This window comes from Lindgomyces ingoldianus (assembly GCF_010093535.1).
Source record: "Lindgomyces ingoldianus strain ATCC 200398 unplaced genomic scaffold BDR25scaffold_14, whole genome shotgun sequence".
Classification (NCBI taxonomy): Eukaryota; Fungi; Ascomycota; class Dothideomycetes; order Pleosporales; family Lindgomycetaceae; genus Lindgomyces; species Lindgomyces ingoldianus.
Window position 1 is genome coordinate 16,295 of NW_022985175.1, and position 26,273 is coordinate 42,567.

The following is a 26,273-nucleotide window of genomic DNA, read 5'->3' on the forward strand; positions in this document are numbered from 1 at the left end:
AATGTTTAGTTTCTATTATTGCCGTCTTCAATAACATGTTTTTTTATTTGTACCAATTACAGATGGCTGCTACAATGCCAGCGAGGGAAGCCCTAGCTCTGCATGGAATCTCGACAGGAACAAGGCACGTGATCCTAAAGAGGCGTTCGCGGGACGAAGCTCGGGCCATGACGCCACCGACCCGCCCACCGCACCTGCCTAAGCAGAGTCTCGCGGTTTCCAAGATTCCACATCAAAGCGTTCATCAATGCCAATTCCACGCCAGCCGTTGAGGTAGCCCCTCCCCTAAACAGAATGTCCTGGTTGCCCTCCATCCTCCTCCGCCCCCACTCTGGCGCCCTCATTGTCCTCGGCACCTCCGCTCTTGGCGGCGCTGCCTACCGATACTCCAGTTCATCTTCGTCTGATGCCTCGCTGAACCCGCACTCGTTTACCCCATACACCCTTGTACACAAACAGCCAGTGTCGTCGACAAGCGCAATATTCACATTGCGGAATAGAGAAGGCGGTAGAGATCCCGAGAGTTTAAAAGAGGGCTGGAAGCGCAGCGTTTGGAGCGTGCAGGTCAAGCAGCCGCAGCTGCAGATTGCTCGGGCGTACACGCCCCTGCCTCCACTGTCGCAGACGTCACCACCGTCTGCTGCACCGGAATCGCACAATGCGGACGGTGCTGATGACGACGCACATGCGTCAGAGGACTTGCGCCTCCTAATCCGCAAAGAGGAAGGTGGGGAAGTGTCGACGTACCTCCACACGCTTGCACCGCAATCTACTGTTGAACTGCGAGGCCCGAATACTGAATGCGAGCTGCCGCATGATATCAAGGAGGTTATTTTCCTGGCCGGCGGGACCGGCATTGCGCCTGCGATGCAGGTGGCGCGTGCGCTGGGACAGCGCGCAGGGAGTCGGATGTGGATTCTTTGGGCGAATAGGCGGAGGGAGGAGTGTGCTGGGGGCGTGAGTGATGGTGATGAGGGCGATGGGGAGACAGTAAGGATGTTAAGGCTGCAGCCGCAGTCTACCTGGTGGAGGGGGCTGTTTTGGGGGAGAGCCCGAGGGACAGAGACAGTGCCGTTGCACACGCAACGACAGATGCAGACGCTCGTCGGTGGCCACAGCAGTGAAGCTAAGGGCAAAGGCATCATCGTCCAAGAACTCGAATCCCTGAAGACGCGCGGTACGCCTCATACAAGGGGTCTGAGTATCTCATACTATGTCGATGAAGAAAACCACTTCATCAGCCCGGGAGATGTAGCGAAACGGTTACACGTGGATGCCCAATCTCATCATGACCACGGTGAGAAGGGCTCAAAAGTTATTTTGGTGTCGGGACCCGATGGATTTATTGCTCATTGGGCCGGTAAGAAACTTTGGGTTGGCGGGAGGGAGGTCCAGGGCCCTTTGGGGGGCGTGCTGGGCCAGATGGATTTGGGCGATTGGAGGGTTTTTAAGCTGTGAGTAAATGGAATATGTTCGAGGGCGTACTGAGTACTCGGCATGGCGAGATTATTGTAGGGAGTAAGGGAAATCTGATACCCTCCCTCTGCAAACCATTAGATAATGCAAAATCAGAATTGAAAGGCTTGGCCCTCACTTTCTCCTAAACACTACTACATTCTCGTTGAGCTTGGTTCGTGGGAGAAGACGCCATGAAGTGCGATCCGGGCAAGCTAGCGGGAGTGGGTCAACGTGTGGTTCTTCATCTGGAGTGTAAACTGCGCCAATGCCGAAACAGTGAGCCTTGACAAGATGGACGTGATATATATATAGAACACTAGCTCTTAAATAACAACCTCCCGTATTTGCTCAATACTGTCATTGTGTATTGGACTCGGAGAGAAGCCGCCTACCGGGTCAAGACCGCCTTCTGCGCCAGCGGTTGAAATTCACAGCAACACCACACAAAATCATTCAATCATTCTTTGATATTAATTCTACACTAGTTCTACCACAGCTTTATCGGAAAAGAACTCCATCAACATGTTTCCCAGCAAGAGAGCTCTCCCCCAGATCCGTCGAAAGTCCAATATACCCCACAGGCGGGACAACCAAGGACGACAACGACGGCAAAAGCGCTCCCCAAAGCTACCCCTCCACCACCCTTAGCACAATCCCCCCAGTCCGCCTTCTGCACCCTATTTGCCTCTCTCGCTCCACGTGGAAGACCGACTCGTCTTCCTCTCAGATCAGGGCTTCCAACAGAGCATACTACGGTCCGTACACAGTGTACCGTAACCGTCACGTGTTTAGTACGTAGTACATGGTGTACTACCATTTTAGGAAGTTTGTATAGTAATTCTAGAAGAGTAGAATGGCTATAGCAAGCAGCAGGCCTTTAGAGAGCGTTTAAAAGGTTCTCTAAGCTCTAATTAGTTAACAGTTGTATTAGAACACTTAAATCCCTTTCTAAGCATTTTAATCTGCCTACCTAAAGTCGGAGATATTAAATTTTCTTATTACTAGTCATTTTCTATTACGGGGTTACATCTACGTAGTTAATTAGGTACCCCTGTTATCTATTTTATGTTGTTTTGTAAGCTGCAAAATTAAGAGCCCTCTACTCAATACATTCTACCTTATTATCCAAAAGTACTCTGTCTGTGAGTAAAGATTAATTACAGCAGTTCTTAGAGAACTATAATTACAACTCTTAGTGCAATTAGGTCTCTAAGCAAAGAGTAAGACTGAATTGTAAGGTAACTATACTGTCGCGAAGTTGATCAGGGAGCAATCGAGGAGCTTGTCTATTGACTACGAGAAGCTCTCAGAGAACCTGCCTATATAGTGGGAGCTCAGGCGCTAAGTGTCTCAGGCTGCAGGTCCTAAACACAGGCGCGATACTAGGTCCATGTGCTCTCTTACGCGATATACCTTATGAAAGCGTAGGCTTATAGCACAGATTTTACGCTTTTAAAGATGTAGGATAGGGTAATCTGCCTCTAGCTCTGCTGTTAGCGCTTATAAGGCTTTTACGGCGCGTAAAGGTGGTAGACTGCTACAACTAAATTGTTTGTATAAGGTAGCAAGAAGCAAGGTTTTAGACGTCTTAACTTATCGTACTAGAAAAAACTAGTTAGTTATCTAACAGTTATTTAGACCTTAATTCTGCATCTCTAGAGACCTACAATCTTAGCCGTTTTAACTAGAGTACAGCATATTTTAATTAACTTGTACTACTTGTACAGATCACGAGGGCTGTAGTGGTTACAATACATACACCTACTCTTCCTCCTCTCTGCCGTACAAACGTACACGAAATCTCACCCCTACAGGCCTCGAAATTGCCCAATCGTACAGTACTATGCCTCGTTGGAAGCGCTGTCCTCTCCTTCCCCCTCTTCCTCACCCTAGCCCGGTCCACCCCGACCCTCTGGCGACGCGGGATCTAAGATGAGCGCCCCTACAGCGGAAGCCACGAATTTAGAATTTACAGCCACCAGTTATGATGTGGTGAGGCCATTGAAGCGCAGAGGTTAGTTAGCCGGTTACTGGCCATGCTATATCTGGAAGGTGGGTGTTGACGTTGAGTATGGTTGATAGTAAGAAGAAAGCAGATAAAGATACGCTAGTTGTTCGGTGGGAAGAGGTTTTGCAGAGGAAGGAATGGAGTGGGAGTGGGGGCTGTTGGTGTTTGGTAGATTGTATGTTGTTCTCCCCTGACAGTTCCCAAGCCTCCAGGACACTCGCAATCTTTCTTTCGGGTTATTTTCTATTTCTATCCTCTTGCTACGTTTCCAATGCTGTCTGCGGCAATCCACTCCACTCTCCTCAGCTATATACCCACTCACTCTAACACTACACTAACACCCCTCCCCTAACACCCACAATCTAGACATTCTTAATTTCCCGTTTGGGTAATAGTCACATCTAATCCCACAGTTCTTCACACCCCCCGGCGTCTACGAGATCAAGCTCTTTGTACCCCCTTGGCAAGCAAGGGCAACGGAAACCATGACCGTGCGATCCATTAATGGAGGTATTAGAAAGGAAGGTTGGACTGTATATACGAGTATCGATCAGAAGAATAGTGGGGAGGACTATAGCGAGACAGATACGGTGAGTTTGATTACTGCTATAATTTGTGGAAAACACTTTGTTTACGAGGAAGGGATGGTGTTCAACTGGGTAGCATTAATTGTATTGTCACAGTGGCATTGCTGTAAATCTAAGGACTAGGCGAATGGCGCGCCGGTTTATCATAACTAGAAAAGGGTCGCGGTCCACAGGGCTTCCAACGGGCCGTACTACGGTCCGTACAAAGTGAACCGTAACGGTCACGTGTTCAGTACGAACGTACCGAGTTCGTGAGCCGTACCGTACGATTAATGATGCCCTAGGTACGGTACGTAGTACGGATGTCTCAAAAATGCCTATTACAGACCATTTTCTATTCCAGAGTTATCTATCCACGCCTCTTGCCGCCTTACAGGCCTCATCTAGTCCTATCTGCTCTTGTTACTAGGGAGAACTAGTTATTTTATAGTTAATTAGACCTTAATCTTGCGTCCCTAGAGACCCATAGTCTTAGCTGTTTCGACTAGAGTACGGCGTACTTTAATCGAATCGTACTACTCGTACAGATCACGTGAGCCGTAACAGTTACGATACGTACACCTACCTCTCCTCCCCCCTGTCGTACGAACGTACACAAAATCTCACCCGTACAGGCCTCAAAATCGCCCAATCGTACAGTACTACGCCTCGTTGGAAGCCCTGGTCGCGGAACCGCATCTTCACGTGCATGGATTCCGACTTTCTGTGCGAAGAACGATTGGAAGGAAACTGATACAATTCATATTTGCCACTTCTCTCCACTTTCCCGTGTTCAATTAGGTAATAATCTTACCTGGTCAAACCTCAACACCTAATATCCTACCTATATATTTTAATGCTTTCTACCTACATCCATCTCTATCCCACCCACTCCCCTCATATCCAGCAACCTCTCCAGCTCCAACGTTCTCTCCAAACCTAACCTTGTCACGAGTGGCCAGTGAATTGATAAGTTAAGAGGCGCGCTATATACTCTAGAGTTTAGGTATATCGGCTCCATACAGGTCTTCGAATCAAATATGAGTTCAGAAGTCGTAGGAGTAGAAAATTTAAGGGAGTACAATGGTTAAAGCATTCAGCTCCTTCTTTCCTTAACATGCAACACAAGCAGCTTTTTCTTTGTCTAGGAGAGTAAGCGATCTCTTAACATTCTCTACGGATCTGTAAGGTCAGAACAACTTTCTGCCTCCACTTTTTCGAACACACTATATCAGCGCCGTCCTTAACCCCAGCCTCAGATATTCAATATGATGTGGATCTCATTAAGGCCTCATCAGACGCTTCGCCACTCAGGTTCCTTTAACGTCCTCGTTTCCAAGGTCATTTGTCAGGCTCGAACATCTCTATTTTGGACTTTTTGTACAGTGTTCTCATTCATCGTTTGCATCAGTCATTGTCTTATCTACACAACCTCCAATATCCCAATCACAATAATGCCTCCCGTTAAGAAGGATCAAAGCGCCGCACCATCTGCTCCAGGCAATCATCTCCAACGCTGAACCACAAATGAAATGCTCAACAGCCACGCCAACTAACCTCACCTCCCTACACCTTCACCACCTCCATATGCCTCTGCACCTCCCCAACCTTCTCCTCATACCGATGAAAAGCCATCGTATCCTCAACCTGCTCATCAAAAACATCCACCCTCGTACTCGCAAAATTCCTCGCACTCACCCCTCTTTCAAACAACAAATCCAGCTCTGCAAAGCTCCTCCCCTTCGGTTCCGGGATCCTAAAATACGTATAAATAATGCAGCAGAAGCAAATCCCGCCCCAGAAGAAGCCCGTGAAGTTGCTCCAATTCCAGGCCCCAGGGTTAAGCATGTAGGGTGAAAGCACCGAGCAGATTATCCCGACGATGTTGTAGAGATTGCGGCCGAGAACTACGGTTTTGATTTGCAGCCGACGGGTCGAGAGTTCGGCGACGAGTGAGTAGCATACGGTGCCGACGGTGAGTTGGTAGAAGAGCGCCCAGACGATCATGATTGCGCCGGTTGCAAGGGCGGCTTGGCTTTTGTGCTCGTGGGGGACGAGACCGAGGAACCCCATGATGAAGAGCATTGTGCAGAGACCGCATAGACCCCCGAGATATAGTGTTCGACGTCCAAGACCGAGGGTCATGAGGAACCATGCGCCTAATACACCGCCCATGTTGATGCCGTATTGCCCCAATGCGAAGTCGTATGCTTTCGAGGGCTCTAGGCCAGCCTGTTCTAGGAAGTATGTCGAGTACCCTGAAAACGCGTTGCCGGACAGGTTCTGGATCGCCCAGGCCATGCACACGATTTCCGTGCGACGGAGGTCAGTCCCTCTGAAGCAATCAAAGTAGGAAGCGCCTTTGGTGATTTTCTCTTCGAGCGCTGTTGTATGGACCATCATAGCAACCGTTTCGTCTGCATCAAAGTCGGTTTCGCGATTCAAGCTCGTCAATCTCAGGAGAGACTTTTTAGCAGCATCAATCTTGCCTTTGCGTACGAGCCACCATGGAGACTCAGGGGCCAGGGCAACTCCAATGAGAAGAGGAACAGGCCACATCCATTGGAGAGCGTAGGGGATTCGATAGGACCATTGATCATCCCTGGGAAGCATGGATTTGATGACGCCAATACCGACAACTTGACCCAGGCCCCAACAGAAATTGACGTACGTTGTAACTATCACCAAGTATTAGCTCTTCCATCCTCTGGTTTGGAAATGGAACGGGTGTACTTACGATACCCTCTCAATGCCACAGGACATACCTCCGACGCATAAGTAATTGTCAACGTCTGGAAAACACCCCACGGAATCCCACATAAAATCTCCGCCACCTGCAGTGCAACAACATCCTTAGCCGTAAAGAAAATCGCCGTAAATGCAATAATCAACGTCAAACACGTCATAACTGTATACCTATACCCATACCTCTCACTAACCCACCCATTGATAAACAACCCAATAATCTCGCCCACATTTGCACCATTACTCAACCCAGCCTGCCAGTGTGGCGGAACCTGATACGTACCATCGGCCAGCCGCTCCCCGTATTTCTTGTTAAATTGCGGGAAGCCGTAGAAGTTGGACAGAAGACACACGTCGTAGCCTTCCATGGCGATGCAGGTTGAGATGAGGACAGACCAACCTACAGCTTTCGGGTAGAGTTTTATGCCTTGCCAGAGCGTCATTTTGTGTTCTTTGTCCGTGGCGGATTTGGCGTTGTGGATTACTTTGTCCATGGCGTTGGAGTGTGTGAGGTGGTCTTTTTCGGGAAAGTGCAGGGTCGGCCCCGCTGGCTGGATTTCCTTCTCTTCTGCCATTTTTGTCGCGTATCAAGTGATATGAACTGTACAGCTCTCAAACTCGCCACGCGCTGCGGGCCCGGATGCTACCAATCTTGCGTCAGGAATCCTTGGACGCTGGAATCTGGGGAACGCAGGACGAAAAACGAGGAGATGTCGTCCTGTTTAAGTATAAAATTTTGCGGGGAGGATGCACACGCAGAGCCAGGGTTCTGGTCGCGTGGTACAGGTGGAGCCGGTTTCCTCGAAGTAGTCATGGTGTTGGAGATACCTTCCTCTTCCAGCTAGCGCTCCTTAGTGGTCAGTATTTTTTTGCACCGAGGACTCGGACCGACAGATATTCCAGACCCCGGAGCCTCTGTCCTGCATTCACGCTGCTTTCCCCAGACGTTTGGAAACGTGAGATATGCGGCGGGAATTTCCTCCGCGAGGCAGAAGAGGCTGAGCTGGGCTGCCGGACGCGGTACCGAGATGGTGGCTGGCTTCCAACGTTGACAAGATTCGCGTCAAGAACTGCCGAGGTCATGGCTGGGGCTTCAAAATGGCCAGCGGAATATGCTCCGGCTGGGGAAAATCCGGGAAATTGGGAGTCTAGAATTCCGTGTCCATGGCGTTATTAACTCGTATAGTCTAAATTCTAATGGCGCCCTCTCCCACAAACATGCAGCCAACATCAGGGTGAATGTTCAAACGCTCGCCTCGATATCTTTATCCTTTAGCGTACCCGCGGCATCTCCCTTAGGTCCAGAATCGTCCTTCTCGCCGCTTTTCTCCCCAACACCGGAAACATCAACAATGTCATCAACCTTCTCTCTCTCATCCTCCTTCTCGGTCAACCTTCCCTTATCCCCCTGATGCCCCTGCGTCCCAATTTTCAACCACGGCACAAATAGTACCCCTAGCGCCGCCGCGCCAGCCGAAAACCAGAAAGTAGCCGCATACGGCTCGACGGCGTTGTTGGCGTAGTAGCCTGACCTTGCGGGAGAGCTTTGCACACCATTAAAGATAGCAGTTGCAATGCCGTATCCAACGGCCGAGCAGAGACGCGTGAGGGTTTGGAAGAGAGAGCCTGCGATGGATTGTTTCGAGGGAGGCATTGAGGAGAGGACGTACATCTAATGTTGGTAAGTATGAACAAGGTAGGTAGAAGAGAACGGTGGAGGACATACGTTTGCGACGTTGAATTGAAGGTCTGCGCCAACCACACAAAGGCATAGTGCTGGGAATGAGAACGCCCAATAGGAATCCCCATTTCTTTGGACGGCAGCAAGAACGAAGGAGATAACATACGCAAGCGCGCCAATCCCCATGAGAAGTTTGTTCGAGACTTTGTGCAGAATGAGAGCTGCAACAAGATTTGCTAGCAAGCCCATGGTGACCATCGGCAGCATATGCACGCCGGTCATTAAAGCCGAGTATCCCAGAACCGTCTGGAAGTACAGTGCTAGCCAAAACGAGAGGACTGGGAAACCAATGAAACCAAAGGACTGGATGGCAAGCAACTACATTTTATTAGTCTCAACTCTTAGGCGAAGACTATGTAGCGAAAAATCGCACTTACGAGCGAGAAATCCCGATCTTTCCAAATCTTCATATCGATCATGGCGTATGGGTACTTGATTTCCCAAATCACGAACAAGACAATGAGCGCAATACCGAGAATTAAGAAAACCAGGACATAAGGCGTTTTCCAACCCTGTGGCGCATCTCCCCCAAGACTATTTCTGCATCAGCCAATATCCAACAGCCCTTCAACCACAATCGGTAAGGAATAGGGCGGGGAAGCATACCTTAAGGCCGCACAAAACAACCCGATCCCCAGAATCGTCATCGCAGTGCCCGGCAAATCTAACCTCTTAACCGTCTCCTGACTCCACTCAACTTTCACCGTCTTATCATTCGGCACCGTAAAAATCGCCACTATTGTAACCACCAAATACACAATAGCTAGCAGCCAAAAGCTGGCCCTCCAACTAAATAGCTGGGTCGCTAACCCCGAAAAAATACTCCCAAAGACAAACCCCAGCGGGTTGCCTGCGCTGAAGCACCCAAAGGCTTTATTCTTGCGCGGTGATGGTTTTTCATAGATGACGCCTAGCATCCCTTGTGCGGGAGGTACGGCAGAGGCAGACCAGATACCTAGGACGCCGTTGAGGATGTCGAGGGTGAGGCCGGAGCGAGAAAATCCGGCGCCAAGACAGAAGATGGAGAAGAGTAGCATCGAGCCTATGAACATGGATTTTCTGCCAAAGAGGTCGGCGATGGAGCCGAAGAAGAGGAGGAGGGCTCCTGATGATAGGCTGCATTCTTCGTTAGATTCAGAATAGCAAAGGCGTGGTTCAATTGGAGATATAGAGAGAGTAAGGGGAAATGGTGTGACCATACGAAGGGGCAGCATTCATCCAAGTAATCTCCGCAGTCGTCATGTGCAAATCCCTTCCTGCAAACGACGACATCACTGTAGTTGAGCCTATGAGAAAGGCCGTCATGGCCACAGCCATGGTGACTGAAATGACGAATAAACATTCTTGGATCGTGGATTTGAAGCATTCGGGTCGTGCATTCGGGTCTCTGATTGGTGGCGCTCCATCGTTATCGCCATCGCCGAGCTCGGGATCGTGCATTTGCATCTGCGTCTGCGTCTGCAGAGAATCCGAGGCTGACATTTCTGAGAATGCCTGTTCGAAATCGGAAGCCTACGAGAGGTGGGAGGAAGTAGGAAGCTAGGGCAGGGCAGTATGTGAACTTCGGTCGATGAAGAATCTTTCCACTCCTCAACCGAAGTATTTAATGGATCTCGATAAAGTTGTTCCCCAACCACAGAGCTCTCCTCGATCCAAGAACCTGGTCAAGCAAATTGCAAAATTCCTCCACCCCCACCGACAGAACTAGCAATCTTTCGAAGAAAATTAATCAGCGCGGAATTTTGAACGCGCTCGACGCACGCACGCCCTTCAATCGACCGTTTTTCCTGACCTTGCGATAGGCTCGCTATTCGGCAATTCTCCCATCGCCAAAATCTTGTGCCGATGTCTAACGCTATGGGGTTTGGAAGGGTGGATCTCACTTCCGAATCCGTGATGGCGGGCGATGCGATTAGATAAGATGATTGTGTCCTGTGGGATGGAGCGAAAAAGACGTCGGGATAGGGGTCGGAGATCGCGGACGACCGATCTCGAGTTTCTCCACTTACCTTCGTATTTATCAGCTATTCGACGAGCCTGAGTACATAATTCATCGTACGGAGATTTAGAGAACAGGATTGGCATTGGGGAGGGAAACTGATGTTAAATCTGTGTAATTTTATTTTACCTGGCAACATTCGCACATTCGAAACACGAACAATCGTGCAGTCCATCATAGATTAGAGTTGGGGCTTTGATATTTGTTGCCTGTTTTCTGCAGGAGAAAGCAAAGGGCTATAGTTTCGTATGGGGGCGACAAAATGAATTCGTTCAATTTCTAAGAATTAGGAGGATGGCACAGTAGACTACTGACGACCAATCCACACTTGAAGTCCCAATATGCCTACACCGAAACCTTCGCTAGACGTCCAGCGCTTTCATTTAACAACTTGGACCTCAGGATATTTAAGCGAATTTTGAGATGGATCCCTGCACTTCTAACGTGTATACACCTGCTGTCGCTGTTGTTATACTAACTCCTGCAGGTTAGAATCCACGAAACTGCACACAATCAAATAAATGAACACCTTTGTTGGCTTAGCTACTGGCCAAATTATTTGCATAAGCAACTGAAAAGAGCTCTTGCAAGGTTCTCGAGCTGCAAAAGTCACACAAAAGAGATGCTAACTGAAGGTCTAGTTGTCGACTAAGATCCTTGACAAATACCTATTTAGATGTGTAGTGGGAGTGTAGACAAATATGGTGCTAGACAGCTATGGCATTGTTAGACGGCACGTAGTCTGGCTGCTAATAGAGAGCTTGTGTGATAAACTTCGATTTGAAAATACACCTCTGGCCACTAGGCTCTAGTACAACAACATAGCATATCAAAAAAGGTTTCCAAACACCCCCGAGAGGCCCACAACATCTGTGTCAAAGATCTATAAAAACTTTTATTATTTACATTCATGTAGTAAGTTTAAATACACCAACACTGTCCGCTCACGTCCTCCTAAAACTCCCACAAATGCAAGCACAAGGGTATACACAACATTCCCCCCCTCTCACCACTAGCTTGTAAGTGCAGCTCTCTATCTCATCCTCACGATGCCCCACCAATCTCCTTCCTAACCCAACTCTCCAGACCCCCCAACGCAATAATCTCCTGTACATTGGGCGGAAGTTCGCCGACCTTTACACTCCACTTCGCTCCACTCGGACCTTCCTGAACATTAACAGTGCTTCTTCTGACATCCCACTCCAACGTCCAGCCCGTCCGCCTTGTAAGCTGCTTCGCCTGTGCGGGTTGCGCGACAGCGGATCGTGGAGGAGAGCCGAGCGATTCGCCGTTCAGAGAGGGTTCTTTTACACTCTGCTGCGAGGGGTTGGGCGGGGAGGATGCTGAAGAAAACACTTCTCTGAGACGATTAGCGAGTTTCGGGACTTCGACGCCCATGAGAGCGTTATTGATGCTGTTTCTACTAAAGATGTTGCCAAAGCTGCCTGCGACGACAAGAGGGATGCCTTTGGCTAGGATAGCCGTTGCGGCTTGCTCTCTGCTGCTTCCGCAGCCAAAGTTGAAGCCAGAAACGAGGATATCGCCGGCTTTAGCGAGAGCACCGAACGATGGGTCATAGTTCTCCATGCACACCTCCGCCATCTTTTCCTGTGTCACGTCGTCTTGGTATGTGTATTTTCCGGGGTAGATGCCGTCCGTGTTGATGTTGTCGGCATCGCAGAAAATGATTTCTCCGCTAATCTTTTCCGGAAACCCGGGGAGGATTTCGGTGAGAGATTCCGATTCAGTAGGGGAGGGGGTTGCGGGGTTGATGGACTGGTTTTCCACGGATGCGCTTTCGACTGATTCAATCATCTCATCGGCTTGCTTGATTACTTTTTCGAGCATGTCTTCGATGGTCATCATGCGATCTTCCTCTCGAATTCCATCGCCCTCGCCACGCCGAACGCCGGTATAGCCAACCGGAGCCTCGTACCACCCAGGGCTAGATATCTTCCCAGACAGTGCGCTGGCAGCAACAACTTCTGGACTTGCAAGATAAGCTTTGGCGTCGGGAGATCCCATACGACCCTTGAAGTTCCGGTTACTTGCACTTATGCCAACTTCACCGGGTTCGAGAAGACCTGTGCCAAGACCAATGCAAGGTCCGCAACCCGATGGCAGAGGTTTTGCGCCAGCTTCGAGAAGGATCTGCCAGTCACCCTGTTCTTCGGCGGCGCGCTGCTCCGGGAGCGATGCTGCTGCAATGTAGAAGTGGACATTATTTGGAATTTTTGGGATTTGGTTGTTGTTGGATTTGGCAGCATCCCTAAACACCTTGGCAGCGGCGGCTAGGTCTGACGCTCGGGAGTTTGTGCAGGATACTAGGTAAGCTTTGTTGATGGAGATGTTCTGGTTTTGCAGATCGTTTAAGGGCGTGGCGACCTTGACTGAGTTAGGGCCCGAAACATACGGGGATAACGTGGAAAGGTCAAGGAATAGGTGTTTTGCATATGTTGCGCCTTTATCGGCAGCCAACGCGGGCTGGAAGATTTGACCGGTGTGTTGTCCTACGATCCCCGTAGCTGTGAACAGCTTGTCGATGCGGTCGTGAATAAATTGCTGTTGGTGATGGTCCATGATGTCGCCACCGTATAGTGCAGCATCGGTAGCTTTCATTCTAAGCCAGCCATGCAAAACTGAGTCGATCGGAAACAGGCCAGTGAGAGCACCCCACTCGGTCGTCATGTTTGCAATTGTTAGGCGGTCGTCCACGGGGATGCTCCGTAAGGTGTCCTCGCTCCCAGTAAATTCGATGGCATGATTCAGAACCTCGTCCTTATTGAACAATCCAGCCAGGGCGACGATGACATCTTTTCCCGTTACGCCCTGAGGGAGAATGCCAGTGAATGTGACCTTCGCTACGGGGGGAATCTGCCACCATGTCTTGCCCGTTGCCCAAATACTGGCAGCATCGGTCCGCACAACGGGCGTGCCCAAACACCCGATACCCCCATACATGTTGGAATGGCTGTCTGAAGCTACAGCCAAGGTTCCCGGCCACGCATAGCCTTCTTCGACCATGATCTGGTGTCCAATGCCCCGCCCCGCCGGGTAGAAGACCACGCCCTGGCCCTTGGCAAACCCCTCTATCTGGGCGTATTTCTTTAAATTCTTGTCGCTCTTGTTTTGCACATCATGGTCTAATGTCATGACGATCTGCTCCGGGTCGTGGATCTTGGTGGCTCCAATGGACATGAATTTCAGCGCCACTGGCCACGAATTGTCATGTGTCATACACTTGTGTGGCTGGAGCGTGACATAATCGCCAGATCGCAGCAGCTTTCCCTCTGCGATGCCGACCGCGTATCTCTGCACAATCTTCTCGGTGAGCGTCTGTGCTACCTTCGTTTTTTGTTGGAAGGTCGAGAGAAAATTGGCCGCAGGGCCTTCTCGCATCGAAGGAAAGACATCGGGGCCTCCCCTGCGAGACGGAGAGCTGGAGAATGTGCGCTGGGCAGCAATGGGGCGAAGGAATTGAGCTGTGGTGCGGAGAGGTAGGCTCGCTCGAGGCTAAACCAAGGCGTGGTCAGCCTCGCTCAATTGGCGGCATATAAGGCCTTTGGAACATACCAGAGTTTGTCTGCGGCCTAAAAATCTTGCCGCCCGCAGTGACATGGCCATTGGTGTTTGGAGAAAATGTATCGAGGATCGTGGTGTTGACTTCCACCCTCAGAAATTCTCCAGGCGTTGTGATGACTAAGCTTATTACACCATCCCCGCCGATTTCGGTGTCGGTCATCGTCTTTCTGCCCCCGTCGATTGGAGCACGACCAACTGCACGCAATTGCTTCCGTCAATCTGATCATGTGCCATGTAGAAGCCACCTGGGTAACGATGGGAAACATGCCTTGAAAATTCATTTCTTTTGAGCTCATATAGTCTGTTCGCCATTGGTGTGGTTTGCCCACCCGAGATCGGACGGCCTTTGTTAAGGCTGGAGTCATTCCATGAGACGCATTTGAAAATCCCGCGCTCAAGCAACAGTCACTCTACATTGCGTTCAGCTCCTTTACTCTACTTCTACTGCTGAACTATCCTTTCTTCCACTCCTTATCGCCAAAGTTTCCTGGTCGCCAACATGGTCAATTGCTCAGACATACACTACTTCGGTGCAGGCCCCGCACCCCTCCCCTACTGCCGTATTTGAGAAGGCCTCGCAGGTGCTTCTCAACTACAAAGACAAAGGCATCGGACTTTGCGAGATCTCTCACCGCTCTCCAGATGCCAACGAAATCCTGGCCGACGCGAAACAGGCCCTCACTACTCTTCTGGACATCCCTGATGACTACGAGATCCTGTTCCTGCAAAGCAGGGGCAGCGGTGAGTTCAGTGCGACCGTCTACAACCTGGTCTCCATATGAGTAGAGAAGAAGCGGGCTAAGATCGCGGGAGAGGTTGGCGATGACATGGCTGAAGTTTTGAAGCGCCTGAGAAAGGTGGTCGATGAGGAGTTGAAGCTTGACTACCTCGTCACAGGCTCCTGGTCGCTAAAAGCCTCCCAAGAAGCAGCTCGTCTAGTCGGGGCGCAGCACGTTAATGTTGCACTGGATGCCAGAAAGGCAAACAATGGGAAGTTTGGTAAGATCCCACCCGAGGGCGACTGGAATCTCACACCTCGAAAGTCGGACGGCGGTCCCGCCCTGGTTTTCTGCGACAACGAAACAGTCGACGGCGTCGAGTTTCCAAGCTTTCCCCGCAGCCTCGAGGGCGAGGATGTTCTCTTAGTCTGTGCGGACATGTCGTCGAATTTTATTTCTCGGAAGGTCGATGTGCGAAAGTATGCCATTATTTTTGGTGGGGCGCAAAAGAATGTTGGCAACACTGGTATTGCGATGGCGATACTGCGGAAGTCCCTGCTTGCGCCAGCCTCGACACCTGCATCGCCAGATTTACTGAGAGCGCTCAACTTGCCCGTAGGCCCCATCGTCTTGGAACTCCTTGTATAACACCTTGCCTATTTTCGATGTCTGGGTCGCGGGTCAAGTCATGTCTGGGCTTGTCAGCAATTTCGGTGCCAAGAAGATCGGTGGTCAGGAAGCTATTTCAAATGACAAAGCAAGGCTGATCTACGAGACGCTTGACAAATACCCTAACGTCTATCAAGTGGTCCCCGACAAGGCGGTCCGCAGCAGAATGAACATCTGCTTCAGGGTTCATGGTGGTGATGCGGAAAACGAGAAATTGTTTCTTGCTGGCGCCGAAAAGAAAGGGCTGCTTGGTCTCAAGGGTCATCGCAGCGTTGGTGGTATTCGGGCAAGCAATTGTACGTCTATAATTACTTTCCCTATTATTGCCATCCTCTTCAGACATGTCACTTCTTCAGACATGCCTCTTCTTCAGACACGACATGCGGAGGAGGGTATACATACCGGTACTCGCATATGCTATATATGCACTATGCCCTGAGAGGTCTCCATAGTAGCAGCTCATCCGATTCCGTGTGCTGATCCAAGGCTGCGAGGCCGCACACTTAGTTTTGTCATACCCCCCACAAAAGAGTTTCCATATTGCTCAAAGAAGAAGCAAGGCTAACCTGTTTCGTGTCACAGACAATGCGGTCTCTGCAGAAGGCGCAAAAGCGCTCGTGGCGTATCTCGAGGACTATGCAACAGCAGCATGAAAAACTGAATCGTACCATGGCATGATGAGAGGCTCGCGACATTGTTCTATCAACAAGCGTTCTAATATCTAAAAGCCCTCTGCGCATTGGTGTTCAGCTCGCTCTGGCATCGGACCATGGTGGCGTATCTGGCTGGTTGGCTTTTCCAAACCAATACCTCATTCAACATGATACCCTCTTTTAGCAAAAGACGAACCCAATCTATCCCGTGCTCGCTGCTACTTCTTCCAACTTCCGTGTCCCTATTCTGCTTTCACTGTCATGCCTACGCTGGGAGCACAACGCTCTGTGACGGCGAGTATCTGCCTATATGCAGAGACCGTTATAGAGTGCATGACCGGATGTTTATACTGAGGCACACTGTACCAAGATTGACTGAGTGGGAAACAGCGTTGTGCCACTGATTGCTTTTCTCGAAAATTCCTCACGTGGTTGGGCATTATGCCTTGGTGTATATGAATCTTTTCATAGGACCACCCGTTCCATATCCGTAAGGCTGTCTAGGCGTGGGGTTTTTAGGCTCAGTTTTCGAGCCACGGATTACTGGGAATGGAGTCCTTGTGAGACAGGAGGGGTAGCAGTTGTGGGAGTGGTAGGGGTCCAGGCCAAGCTTTGCTGGCCCTTGCGTCGCACCTCTCAGGCACATCCGCCACAGATCAGGCATCGAGCCTTTTCTCTCCACGCGTCTCCAACACGCTCTTAACAGACCCAGTTAAGCCTCCTCGGCCTCCTCGCCACCACTGGATTGCTGAAACCACGGTCCCCCCAGACTGTGGTTGCCACCTGCAGCGGTATGCTCCGCCCGATCTCCTACGTGGCCGTGGCTTGCGAGGTGCAGCCCTGGTGGAATTGAGCCGCTCCTCAGAGCTCATTTGCACAATCCCGTCTCTCTCCCTTTTCTTTAATTGCGCCGACGTGGCAGGTGACAACGATAACAATTCATTCGTATCCAAAATGAGCTGTACCAAAGGAAGGTTTGTCGACAAACGTAGCGAGGGTGAGCCACGTCGTCAAAAGATTGTCATCAATCCCCTTCTTCCCCTGCGCGCATCTTGCTCGCTTGCATGCCTCGTTCAGGCTTGGCCGACTTTTCTCCGTTGGCCTCAACCAATACGGCTGCACTAGATGTTCTTCACCCTTCTCCCACTGGCTAAATTTATTTGTCCTAAATTCATGCATGGCACTCTTAAGGTCCCTAGGAACAGGATGGTCCCGGACCGGCTGGTTGCCGCATTGACATCTGGCGGTGTTGGCGTCTCACAACCCCGGAAGCGAGCATCTTGATGCAGACCTAAACCACCAAGCGTCAGAACTCAACCCCAACCTCCTCTCCTCCACCAGAACCGACCACCACTCCCATTTTTTCCCACCACGGTTCCTGAATGCGCCTGAACGGTGACACCAGGGGACCTTGATCGTGAGAGATGGCAGAAACGAAACTCCCCTCGCAGGGCAAGCGCTCACTGTGCGCGAAGATCTAACGTGAAAAGATTTGTGAGAGGAAAAAGAGCACCAAAAAAAAAACCCATCCACATAGACCATTACATCAATCGCAAGCAAACCGGACGCACTGATTCATAGTGGGTCAATTTCCACAGCAGGCATCTAGTGGCTGTCCCATAGGGCTTCGTGCAATTGTCTCTCAACGGGTCTCTCTGTTCCCGCCGCCAGGGCTCCACCAGGGTGTGCGGCCTGCATGATGTTGAAACCCGATCTCGACCTAGCGTCCGTGGTTACGGCCTCTAATATGACCTAATTTGGACCGTGCCAATGCTTCTTCACTACCTCACGGAATGACAGACGCCTCAGGACCGTTGTCTCGAAACCTTGCCCTACTGGTCTCTTCCCCAAGTTTTCTCATATACTGTTTGACGTCTCATACCCGCCTCCTGGTCAACTGCTTTCATGCTCACGTTCTTTTTGTTCCCTTCTCACCGCTGACAGGTTCAGGCACTCTTCACAACTGATTGCTGAACAGGTTACCACCTTTTGTTCAACATCAGTTGCCTCCATGAATACCTAGACTTTCCTTTCCTTTACCCGCTGCTGGTCCACAGCGATACACTATCCTTCTTGTATATTTCTTAGTGGGAGTTGGACAAGATGGAAAGATGGACCCCGCACAATCAACTCGACGCCCGGTCGCATTTTAACATGACCCTCAATAACTCGGCCGTCCATGAGGTGCCCTGGACAGCACAGAACCAAACGAGGGCGCTGATTGCAAAGCTACAGTTGGGACAAGTGCAGACGCTGCGGACGATGCATCTGACACTTGGGGCATTCAGTCTGGCGTTGACCCTACTGACGGTTCATCGGATCATCTCAGATGCGAGGAGGGTGGCTGCAGTCAAGGTCACACCGAAGAAACGGTGAGTAACATTGCACAGGTTTCCACACCAAACTGAAGCTAACTAATCGCCAGGCGGTTCTATCTTCTCGAAAACGTCCACCCCGCCGAGACCTTCCCACTTGCACTGGCTTGCGGTGCGGTTATACAACAAATCATATTCGTAGCGGTGCAGAGCACATCCCTCCATAGTGTATTATCTACTAAATGTCGAGGACTGGCTATGGTCACTTTCCCAGGTATGTGTACATGTCTCCCGGTCGACGCTTGTCCCTAATATCCCCCAGCGCTGTTCATCGTGGGCTACATTACGCTGGTCTTCGGCTTCGAGATGGCATTAAGGGCCTTCAGATACGAACGATTCGCACCGCGAGGGAAATGGAGTGTGTCGATCTGCATGGGAGTCTTCTCATTTCTGGTCATCCTGACCTGGATCCCTACAGTCGTGTGGCCAATGTTTCCCCGCTGCATGGGTAGTCTCATCTGGTTTCCGATGCGATACGAGCTCATTTCAATCGTCATTTTGAGCATTTTGACCTTCTTCTTCTTCCTCCTTGCGGCTTTGATCAGCATCCAACTAATGAGAACCTCCGATATCGACCCAAATGAGCGAATTGCAGCATCGCGGATGTGCTACTACCTCCTGGTCGCTGCGTTGGTCTACGTATGTGTTCTTAGCCACTGCGGCAGTCGCACTAGCTAATACGTGACATAGGTTCTCGTTCTCCCGGTCGAAATTCAAGCCCATCGACGAGATTTCTTAAATACACTCGCCACTTCAAGAATTGCTGAGATCTCTCTCTTTAGTTCTGGGATCGTTATCGCATTCATTCATCTCTTCCTCCGCGTGAATGCCACCCGAATGGTTATCAAACCGGTCGGGGAGACGACCGCAGCCCCAAAGACAAAACGACCGAGGATCCGATTCTTTGGGCCTAGCGATCTTGAAATGAACATTAGCGGCCCGCTAGCTTTGCAGGGTGGACGTCGTCCGGACAGCCGTCAAGGCCTCATTGATGTCGGCCCAGAGAAGAATCGATATGAATTTGATGCCGACTACTTCACTCGACCAGAGAAGATGACACCCCTTAGCCCAGGTTCAATGCAATCACAAGGCCCCATTGATCCGTCTAAATGGCCCCTCCCACCAGACCCAATCCAGACAACATACTTTGCCGAACCAAAGGACGGTTCAACTGGTCTCCACAAGCGCTCGAAGTCCTCCTATTCCCTCTTTCCCACGCGTGCCGAGGAGATTCCTCGCCTGCCTGCGACAGTATACTCGCCACAGAAATCCTCCAACCTCGCTGCTCGACGTCAAACCCGACGAAGTTCTCTCGCGGACGCTAAATCAGTGACAGACGTCAGCGAAGCCTTCAATTGGCTAGCGGCGCCACCACCGCTCTTCACTGGACGCCCACATCGCCGCGACGAGAGCACGGACAGCAGTGCGACGGTCCAAATAGGCCTCCGCTTCTCAGTTGCCCCCGCTGCTATTGCTGCTGCCAATTGCACTGCCATCAACCGAGCAATGTCACCTGCTATACCAGGTGCCCCTCCCCTCCGACGCGACAACAGCGACTTATCCAGCTCTGAGTCCCTCGGTCTTCCTATCCAATCTCCCTCTTCGAAGTCATCTAGCACCGATATTCTAAGCGATGATCCTAGTTCTATCTCTATCCCTAGTTCTCTCAATTTCCCCGAGCCACCCCGCTTAACATCTCCGACAAAGACGGGCCTAGGAAAAACACCAGTCTTTCCAGTGCTGGCCAAAGAGGTCGGTCCATCAGACGTTCAAACAGCACGTGATAAGAGTCTACCACCTACGCCACGCTCTGCCTACCCTAGTCCACCACCAGCTTCTCAACCACCCCTAAGACCTGGTATTGTCAGTGGGCTGAGGATGAATCCGGTCTCTCCAGCCTCACCACCCAGGTCGGCTACCACAAGGTCACCGACTAGTGCACGGTCGCCCATCAGCACAAGATCACCAACTGTTCCTTCGCCCACTGCAAGGATACCATTGGGTGCCGGAACAATGGCAAGGAGTCCTCCACCAAATGGTTGGATATGAGCTACCATAACTTCCAATCCTAGAGAGAGATGAACACGGATACAGAACGCAAAAAGGGAGATTGTAGATCGGATTCGGCGAGAGCCTTGTAACACTATCATGATTTGGGTTTTCAGTTTCGGGTAGGTGGGGCGAGATGGAACAAGGCATTTTCTGTGGCGTTTTCGGGGGCGGGTTTCAGATTTTCACTTCACAGCTTGCATACCTTGTCGCTATCACATCACACCATCACATATCACACACTTCTATCCACCACCCACAACTCCTACCTCATCACTTCATATTGTCTTCCAATAGCACATGTACCCCACACGGCATACACTCACTCCTTTCTCTTCCCTTCTTTGTCTTTCAACTTTGTCTTGCACCATCCTCATCATCGATTCGCTACCTTCCCTCATAATTCCAAGAACGCAAGGACGGGACAGTTTCGCTCTTGCTTTTGCTCTGCTTTTGCTCTGGGAAGCCCACCTGTTTAGGTAGGCTATAGCTACTACGCTACACACTGCACTGCACTACTCGCTACACTTTTTCAAGGGATTAAGATTAAGGTTGGGTGGGGTCTTTATATACCACACCAGCACCCCTAGGGTCGGACTGTAGGTAGCTGTTTGGCTGTTTGGTGTTACAGATGTGGGTATAGATAGCGTGCGCTCGAGGCCCTGGGGACTGCTGTAATGGGCTCGAACGCTTGTATAACGCTGCCCACGAGATGAGTGATGGATGGATTGATAGGGGAATGACATTTTCAATGTATATCATGCATGCCAGTTTGAGCGTTGTGATGTGCTCTTCGTCTTGTAAATTGCAGGGTATGGGTTGTGAGAGACTAACATGGCAGGGTTGTCTACGACCATGGCCGCGACCAAAATACAGACCAAGACTATCCGCAAGGTGGAGACAGAATGATGTATCGCTTAGGGGGAGATCAAACATCGGCTACAGGGGTGACGTATTTGGGCTTTGGTTTCTTCATCCTTCAAACTCCTGGTTCTCGGGGTGTGTGCACTCGTGTGGGATTTCGCCCCGAGCCGACCCTTCCGAGGGTTCTTCCCCAGTTCCTTCCGTTTTGCTGCCACTGCCGCCGCGCTCACGGGGGGATTTGGAAGGATCCTAGGAGAGGGAAAGGAGTGGTGTGCAGGATTTGAGATGCGACAAACTTAGGTAGTCGATGGGGGCTAAGTTGAGTGCTTCATGTGACCTATCCAAAAACTCTCTGATAGAGCTTAGCCCTTGAGAAAAACTGAATTATGGAATAGTGGACATCGAAATAGGACAGAAAATGAGAAATATGTTTTGAGGAGGAACCTAAGGAATAGTGACAGGAAGGTCTGCGTTTCCTGTCGCTAAGAATCTAAGGAGAGCAACTACTTTTCTACTTTTTCCTAATGCTGGGCGATCAATACTTTGCTAAGAAATTCCGTGCAATAGGCTACATTAATACTCTAACGCTAGAACAGAGTAGGTGATTAGTGTCCAGCAAAGGTCTACCACCATTACGAATCATTTATCTAGACGAATTCTATGTTGGAAGGTACAAGATGAAATCTGTGACCCTCATTCCTTCTTAACTGCGCCTCCTTAATCCCCTCCCCATTTCAACATCCGCCATATCTGTTAATCCCATTAACCTTTTTCTAACACTTCCCTCACATTAATGACTAGGTGGGCAACAGGCCTATTAAACACCACATTCCTCTCACAGAACGCCTTTCTCGTGGGACTAAACCCATGACTAAAAGCGTTAATAACACGCTGAGCGCTAGCCAAGCGAATAACCTAGCCTTTGATACGGAGGGAATAACTCTAGGCTTGTAGTATCGCACCTTTATCTTCCCGGTATTAATGTTGTACATTTGATGAAACATATCCCAGGCTCCGTGGTACGAATACCGGTCTATCGAGATACCCTTCTATTTCGTCCAGGTAAAAAAATGTTATGGGGTTCATCATCACTACATTACTCATAATATTAGGCATGAGGGACATCGCTTTCATAACCTTAAGCCACCCTTTAATTCCATTTCGGCTCTCGGAAGGTCAGCGTCCACGACACGATCGGAGACATAGGTACCAGTTGGGCTATTGACTATCCTAGCTGTCAAGTTGACAATAGCATACGGGTAACGCTAATCATAGTTCCCTTTATGCACCCCTTTGAATATAATATTCGGTATCTTTCTAGATATGCGAACTTGGAATTTATCTCAGTTGACCCAAGGGCTACCATCCGCACCTAGTATTCCCGCAAGTATCATTGCGTACATGATTCTGCTCTCCTTGTAGTCTGTCGGCCTTTAAATGACAAAAGCAGCGTTTCCACCAGGAAGTAGTACGATTCGACTCAGGCTTTCTAGACAAGTTACGTCTCACTTATCATATACTTTTGTTTGCTTCACCTGACAGCAGGGGTCAATACGATTGAGTTACGGTTCGATTGAAGCTGCTTGTACTTCTCAACTTTTCACTAAAAGTTACGACGTAACTGTTAAAGCTTTTAGAGTAGCAGGGTCCCCCTTACTCTTGATATGGCACGCGAGGTTATTCAATTCACTGAAAACAACCTTATAACGTAGCCAGTTCTTCTGGAGTTGCAAAGCTTCAATTGTAGAGCCTGAGAGATGATTACGGTCACAAGTAACTGTCCTTTTCCCCCCGCTGAAGGCTCTCTCGCAGTCGCTCTCGCAGTCGCAGCTCGTGGGGGGTATACATAGGAAATCAAGTGCCATCTCAAAATAGTCTACCTCAATCGTATACTGCTCACCTTTAAGCCTCATCAATCGAATCGTAACAGTTAAAAATGTAGTTACGTTTGTTTGCCTCACGTGATCGTAGGTAGAGCAAAAGTATCAATCGTACTACTTCCTGTTGGAAACGCTGGACAAAAGTTGAATCGTTCTTAGGCGATAATGCATTATAGAGGCCAGGCCTATCAGCGGGATTAAAGAGGACAGCATTGCCGTACCTAAGTGGTGTCTCGTCCACTTGAGACAGTAACATCCCCGACTCCCCTTCGCCATACTTGGAGGCCTTAGTGATGTTCAAAATCCTTTCTGGAGGGGGTATGGTGGGAAATATAGTAGAGTAGATTTGAATGCAGAGAACAATGGCATGATAAAGTATTGAATTTATAGGTATATAGGTATATAAACGCCCAGCACATTATCCATGACATGCTGAGAATGCGCGACTGCACTTCAAACCGCCGCATATTTGTCCGGCATTTGTTAATAGTAGTGAAACAGGCTAGTAGGATTAGCTTCAGTGCTTCCAGCTTGCATCGACCGTAGCGTCTAACGAAACTCCAACGAAGGACTCTAGTTAACCGCACTAGTGATAAGCGGCACGATGAACTGCGGAAGTATGACTAGGAGCAGGAGAAGCAAAACAAGCCATTTATTAGAAGACCTTGGAATCAGTGGGATTTTGAAGGTAGTTATGTGGTTCAGCTATGGAAGTCTTAATCCCCGGTTATGGACTAAAAAAAGAGGAGAATTTTGGGAAATATATTGGGGGAGAGTAAGGTTGGGTAGTGTTTGACCTTATATCCCATTCCTCTTAGTAGAGTGGTAGGATCAAGGGATAGGAGAATAGACAGATCAAGCTGCTTGGAGGGATGACGCCTTCCTGTGGCCCAGGTGCGCCTTTAGTACCTTTTGAAACACAGAGAAATGGGACTCTGTTGTCAACGTTCCCAACAGTCCGTGGGACCTAGCCCTCATAACTGCTGGCGTTGCATACGGTCGAATTGCGAGCTACGCACTTTATATCCAGGATAGGAGACCTCGAAACTACGCAGCGGGGTTTGTCGCATTCCTGGTACAGAAACCTTCCTTCCCTGTGCCTCAACAGCCCCTACTGCGGTTACTATAGCTCCTATTGCCTTCACTATAGCTCCTATTACCTTCACTATAGCTCCTATTACCTTCACTATAGCTCCTATTACCTTCACTATAGCTCCTATTACCTTCACTATAGCTCCTTGGCCATTGCCATGGCCCTCACTGCCCCTGACATCATAGATGTAAATAAATACTCAGCAACAGAGCACTTAGACTTAACACAATACACTTCACTTCATCAGCTTCTTACATAGCTGCATGCTTACATCGCCTCTCCATTTGCAACAGGGTTTCTATTTCGTATGCGGGCCGTAGACTATACTGTTCTGCTGCAGATGGTTACAGGCCAGAGGTCATCTTTGTAGGGATGTTTAGGCTGCTCTTAAACAGAGGCAGTTCAGTACATAGGGATTGACCTTAAAAAAAGTTCTGGGTTGGTCTTCTTCAACGAGAAAAGTATACAGGGCTTCCTAACGGTCCGTTCTACGGTCCGTATAGGTGAACCGCAACGGTCACGTGTTAAGTCAGAATGTACCCCGTTCGTGAGCTGTACTGTACGGCGAATAATGCCCTAGGTAAGGTACGTAGTACGGATCATATTACCCTTTTAGGGTGTTTTTATGCCAATTCTAGAGGATTATGAGGGCCCCGGTTAGCTAAAAGTTTCGCATGGACGATTGATTCTCTTTCTACTTATTTTAACGTATCTATCCGCAGCCTGCTGTCTGAAAAATGCCCACTACTAATCATTTTATATTGCAGATTTACTCATCCTTACATCTTGCTGCTTCACAGGCCTCATCTAGTTAATTAGATACTCTATTGTCCATTTTGCGTAGCCTTGGGCTGCAGAAGTTAAGTACTCTCTGCACCACGTCTCCTACCTTACCTAGCGATAGTACGCTGTTTGTAACGGAGATCAATTGCAGCAGGGCAAGATAAGATGCCTCTAGCTATACTGTTAGTGCTTTAAGTCAAGCTCTTAAGGTGCTGCAAAGATAGTGAGCAGCAAGCGTTTAGACCTCTCTACTTATGTTCCTAGAATGGATTAGTTATCTAATATCCATATAGAACTTAATAATGCTTCTTTAGAGATCTGAAATCTTAGCTTTTTCACCTAGAGCACGGCGTGCTTGAATTGAATTGTACTACTTTTACAGATCACGTGGGCCGTAACGGTTATAACACGTGCACCTACCTCTCATCCTCCCTGCCGTACCAACGTACACAAAATCTCACGCGTACAGGTATCAAAATTGCCCAATCGTATAGTACCACACCTCGCTGAAAGCGCTGAAAATATAGACGTAGTACGCGTATATGATTGGGTATCTCCTACATACGGCCTTCGCACGTGACCTGTAGTTCACTGTAACTACTAGTAGTACTACGAACGTTGCGAATGCTGTTTGCTATGACGATAAAAGCCTCAGCTGAAGAGTTTGCTATTAATCCGGGACAGCTCAAAGCACAAATGCTAAGCTGGGGATGGATTGTGATCCACTCATGCGGGCTGAACTGCCCTTTTGCATTTGTAACGCCCTCCTATGCTTACGAGAGACTTCTGTTGGTGACATGGAGTGTCAGCTGGGCTTTGTAATGCGCCCTCAAAAGGTAGATGGCCCACCTATTTTGAATTGTCTGCATCTTCGCTCTGCGTGAATCATGGTCAAGTAATTGCCGGATGAAGCAAAAACAACAGAAAAGCTTGGCTTCCTATGTGGCTACGTGGTTTTTGCCGGCTTAGGCTTACCGAATGAATCCTCGTGAGGAACCTAGACAAATCATTCGTAGTATTAGGGAAGGTTGTAGAAGAAGATATTTATGGGGCCCCTTTTGTGATTGTGAAATCTCATCAATTAACGGT

The 26,273-nt window shown here is 49.5% G+C and overlaps 7 protein-coding genes across 7 annotated transcripts; 3 read left to right on the plus strand and 4 right to left on the minus strand.

Moving 5' to 3' along the window:
• The first annotated feature begins 234 nt into the window (after positions 1-234).
• BDR25DRAFT_303263 (uncharacterized protein) lies at positions 235-1,579 on the plus strand. Its single transcript, XM_033689974.1, has one exon. It carries the CDS (start codon positions 295-297, stop codon positions 1,456-1,458), a length of 1,164 nt encoding a protein of 387 aa, XP_033547971.1. The 5' UTR covers positions 235-294; the 3' UTR covers positions 1,459-1,579.
• Positions 1,580-5,464: 3,885 nt separating this feature from the next.
• On the minus strand, positions 5,465-7,463 carry BDR25DRAFT_260505 (maltose permease MAL61). The gene is made up of 2 exons (XM_033686656.1): positions 6,770-7,463; positions 5,465-6,710 (listed from the first exon to the last, which is right to left on the minus strand). The coding sequence occupies exons 1-2, from the start codon at positions 7,350-7,352 to the stop codon at positions 5,599-5,601; spliced, it is 1,695 nt and encodes a 564-aa protein (XP_033547972.1). The 5' UTR covers positions 7,353-7,463; the 3' UTR covers positions 5,465-5,598.
• Positions 7,464-8,020: 557 nt separating this feature from the next.
• On the minus strand, positions 8,021-9,958 carry BDR25DRAFT_223842 (uncharacterized protein; the record flags this gene model as incomplete). The annotated part of the gene is made up of 5 exons (XM_033685127.1): positions 8,021-8,449; positions 8,504-8,836; positions 8,896-9,052; positions 9,125-9,634; positions 9,720-9,958. The coding sequence occupies 5 exons, from the start codon at positions 9,956-9,958 to the stop codon at positions 8,021-8,023; spliced, it is 1,668 nt and encodes a 555-aa protein (XP_033547973.1).
• Positions 9,959-11,459: 1,501 nt separating this feature from the next.
• BDR25DRAFT_260510 (homoaconitase) lies at positions 11,460-14,151 on the minus strand. The gene is made up of 2 exons (XM_033686657.1): positions 14,091-14,151; positions 11,460-14,030 (listed from the first exon to the last, which is right to left on the minus strand). Exons 1-2 carry the CDS (start codon positions 14,139-14,141, stop codon positions 11,562-11,564), a joined length of 2,520 nt encoding a protein of 839 aa, XP_033547974.1. The 5' UTR covers positions 14,142-14,151; the 3' UTR covers positions 11,460-11,561.
• A 447-nt stretch (positions 14,152-14,598) lies between these two features.
• BDR25DRAFT_324984 (phosphoserine aminotransferase) lies at positions 14,599-16,140 on the plus strand (the record flags this gene model as incomplete). Its single annotated transcript, XM_033692190.1, has 5 exons — positions 14,599-14,601; positions 14,636-14,869; positions 14,903-15,460; positions 15,555-15,783; positions 16,070-16,140. The coding sequence occupies 5 exons, from the start codon at positions 14,599-14,601 to the stop codon at positions 16,138-16,140; spliced, it is 1,095 nt and encodes a 364-aa protein (XP_033547975.1).
• A 2,154-nt stretch (positions 16,141-18,294) lies between these two features.
• Positions 18,295-20,564, plus strand: BDR25DRAFT_223566 (uncharacterized protein; the record flags this gene model as incomplete). The annotated part of the gene is made up of 4 exons (XM_033685112.1): positions 18,295-18,512; positions 18,566-18,729; positions 18,778-19,154; positions 19,206-20,564. 4 exons carry the CDS (start codon positions 18,295-18,297, stop codon positions 20,562-20,564), a joined length of 2,118 nt encoding a protein of 705 aa, XP_033547976.1.
• Positions 20,565-25,523: 4,959 nt separating this feature from the next.
• On the minus strand, positions 25,524-26,053 carry BDR25DRAFT_354405 (uncharacterized protein; the record flags this gene model as incomplete). The annotated part of the gene is made up of 4 exons (XM_033695305.1): positions 25,524-25,557; positions 25,605-25,741; positions 25,802-25,951; positions 25,982-26,053. 4 exons carry the CDS (start codon positions 26,051-26,053, stop codon positions 25,524-25,526), a joined length of 393 nt encoding a protein of 130 aa, XP_033547977.1.
• Positions 26,054-26,273: the final 220 nt, after the last annotated feature.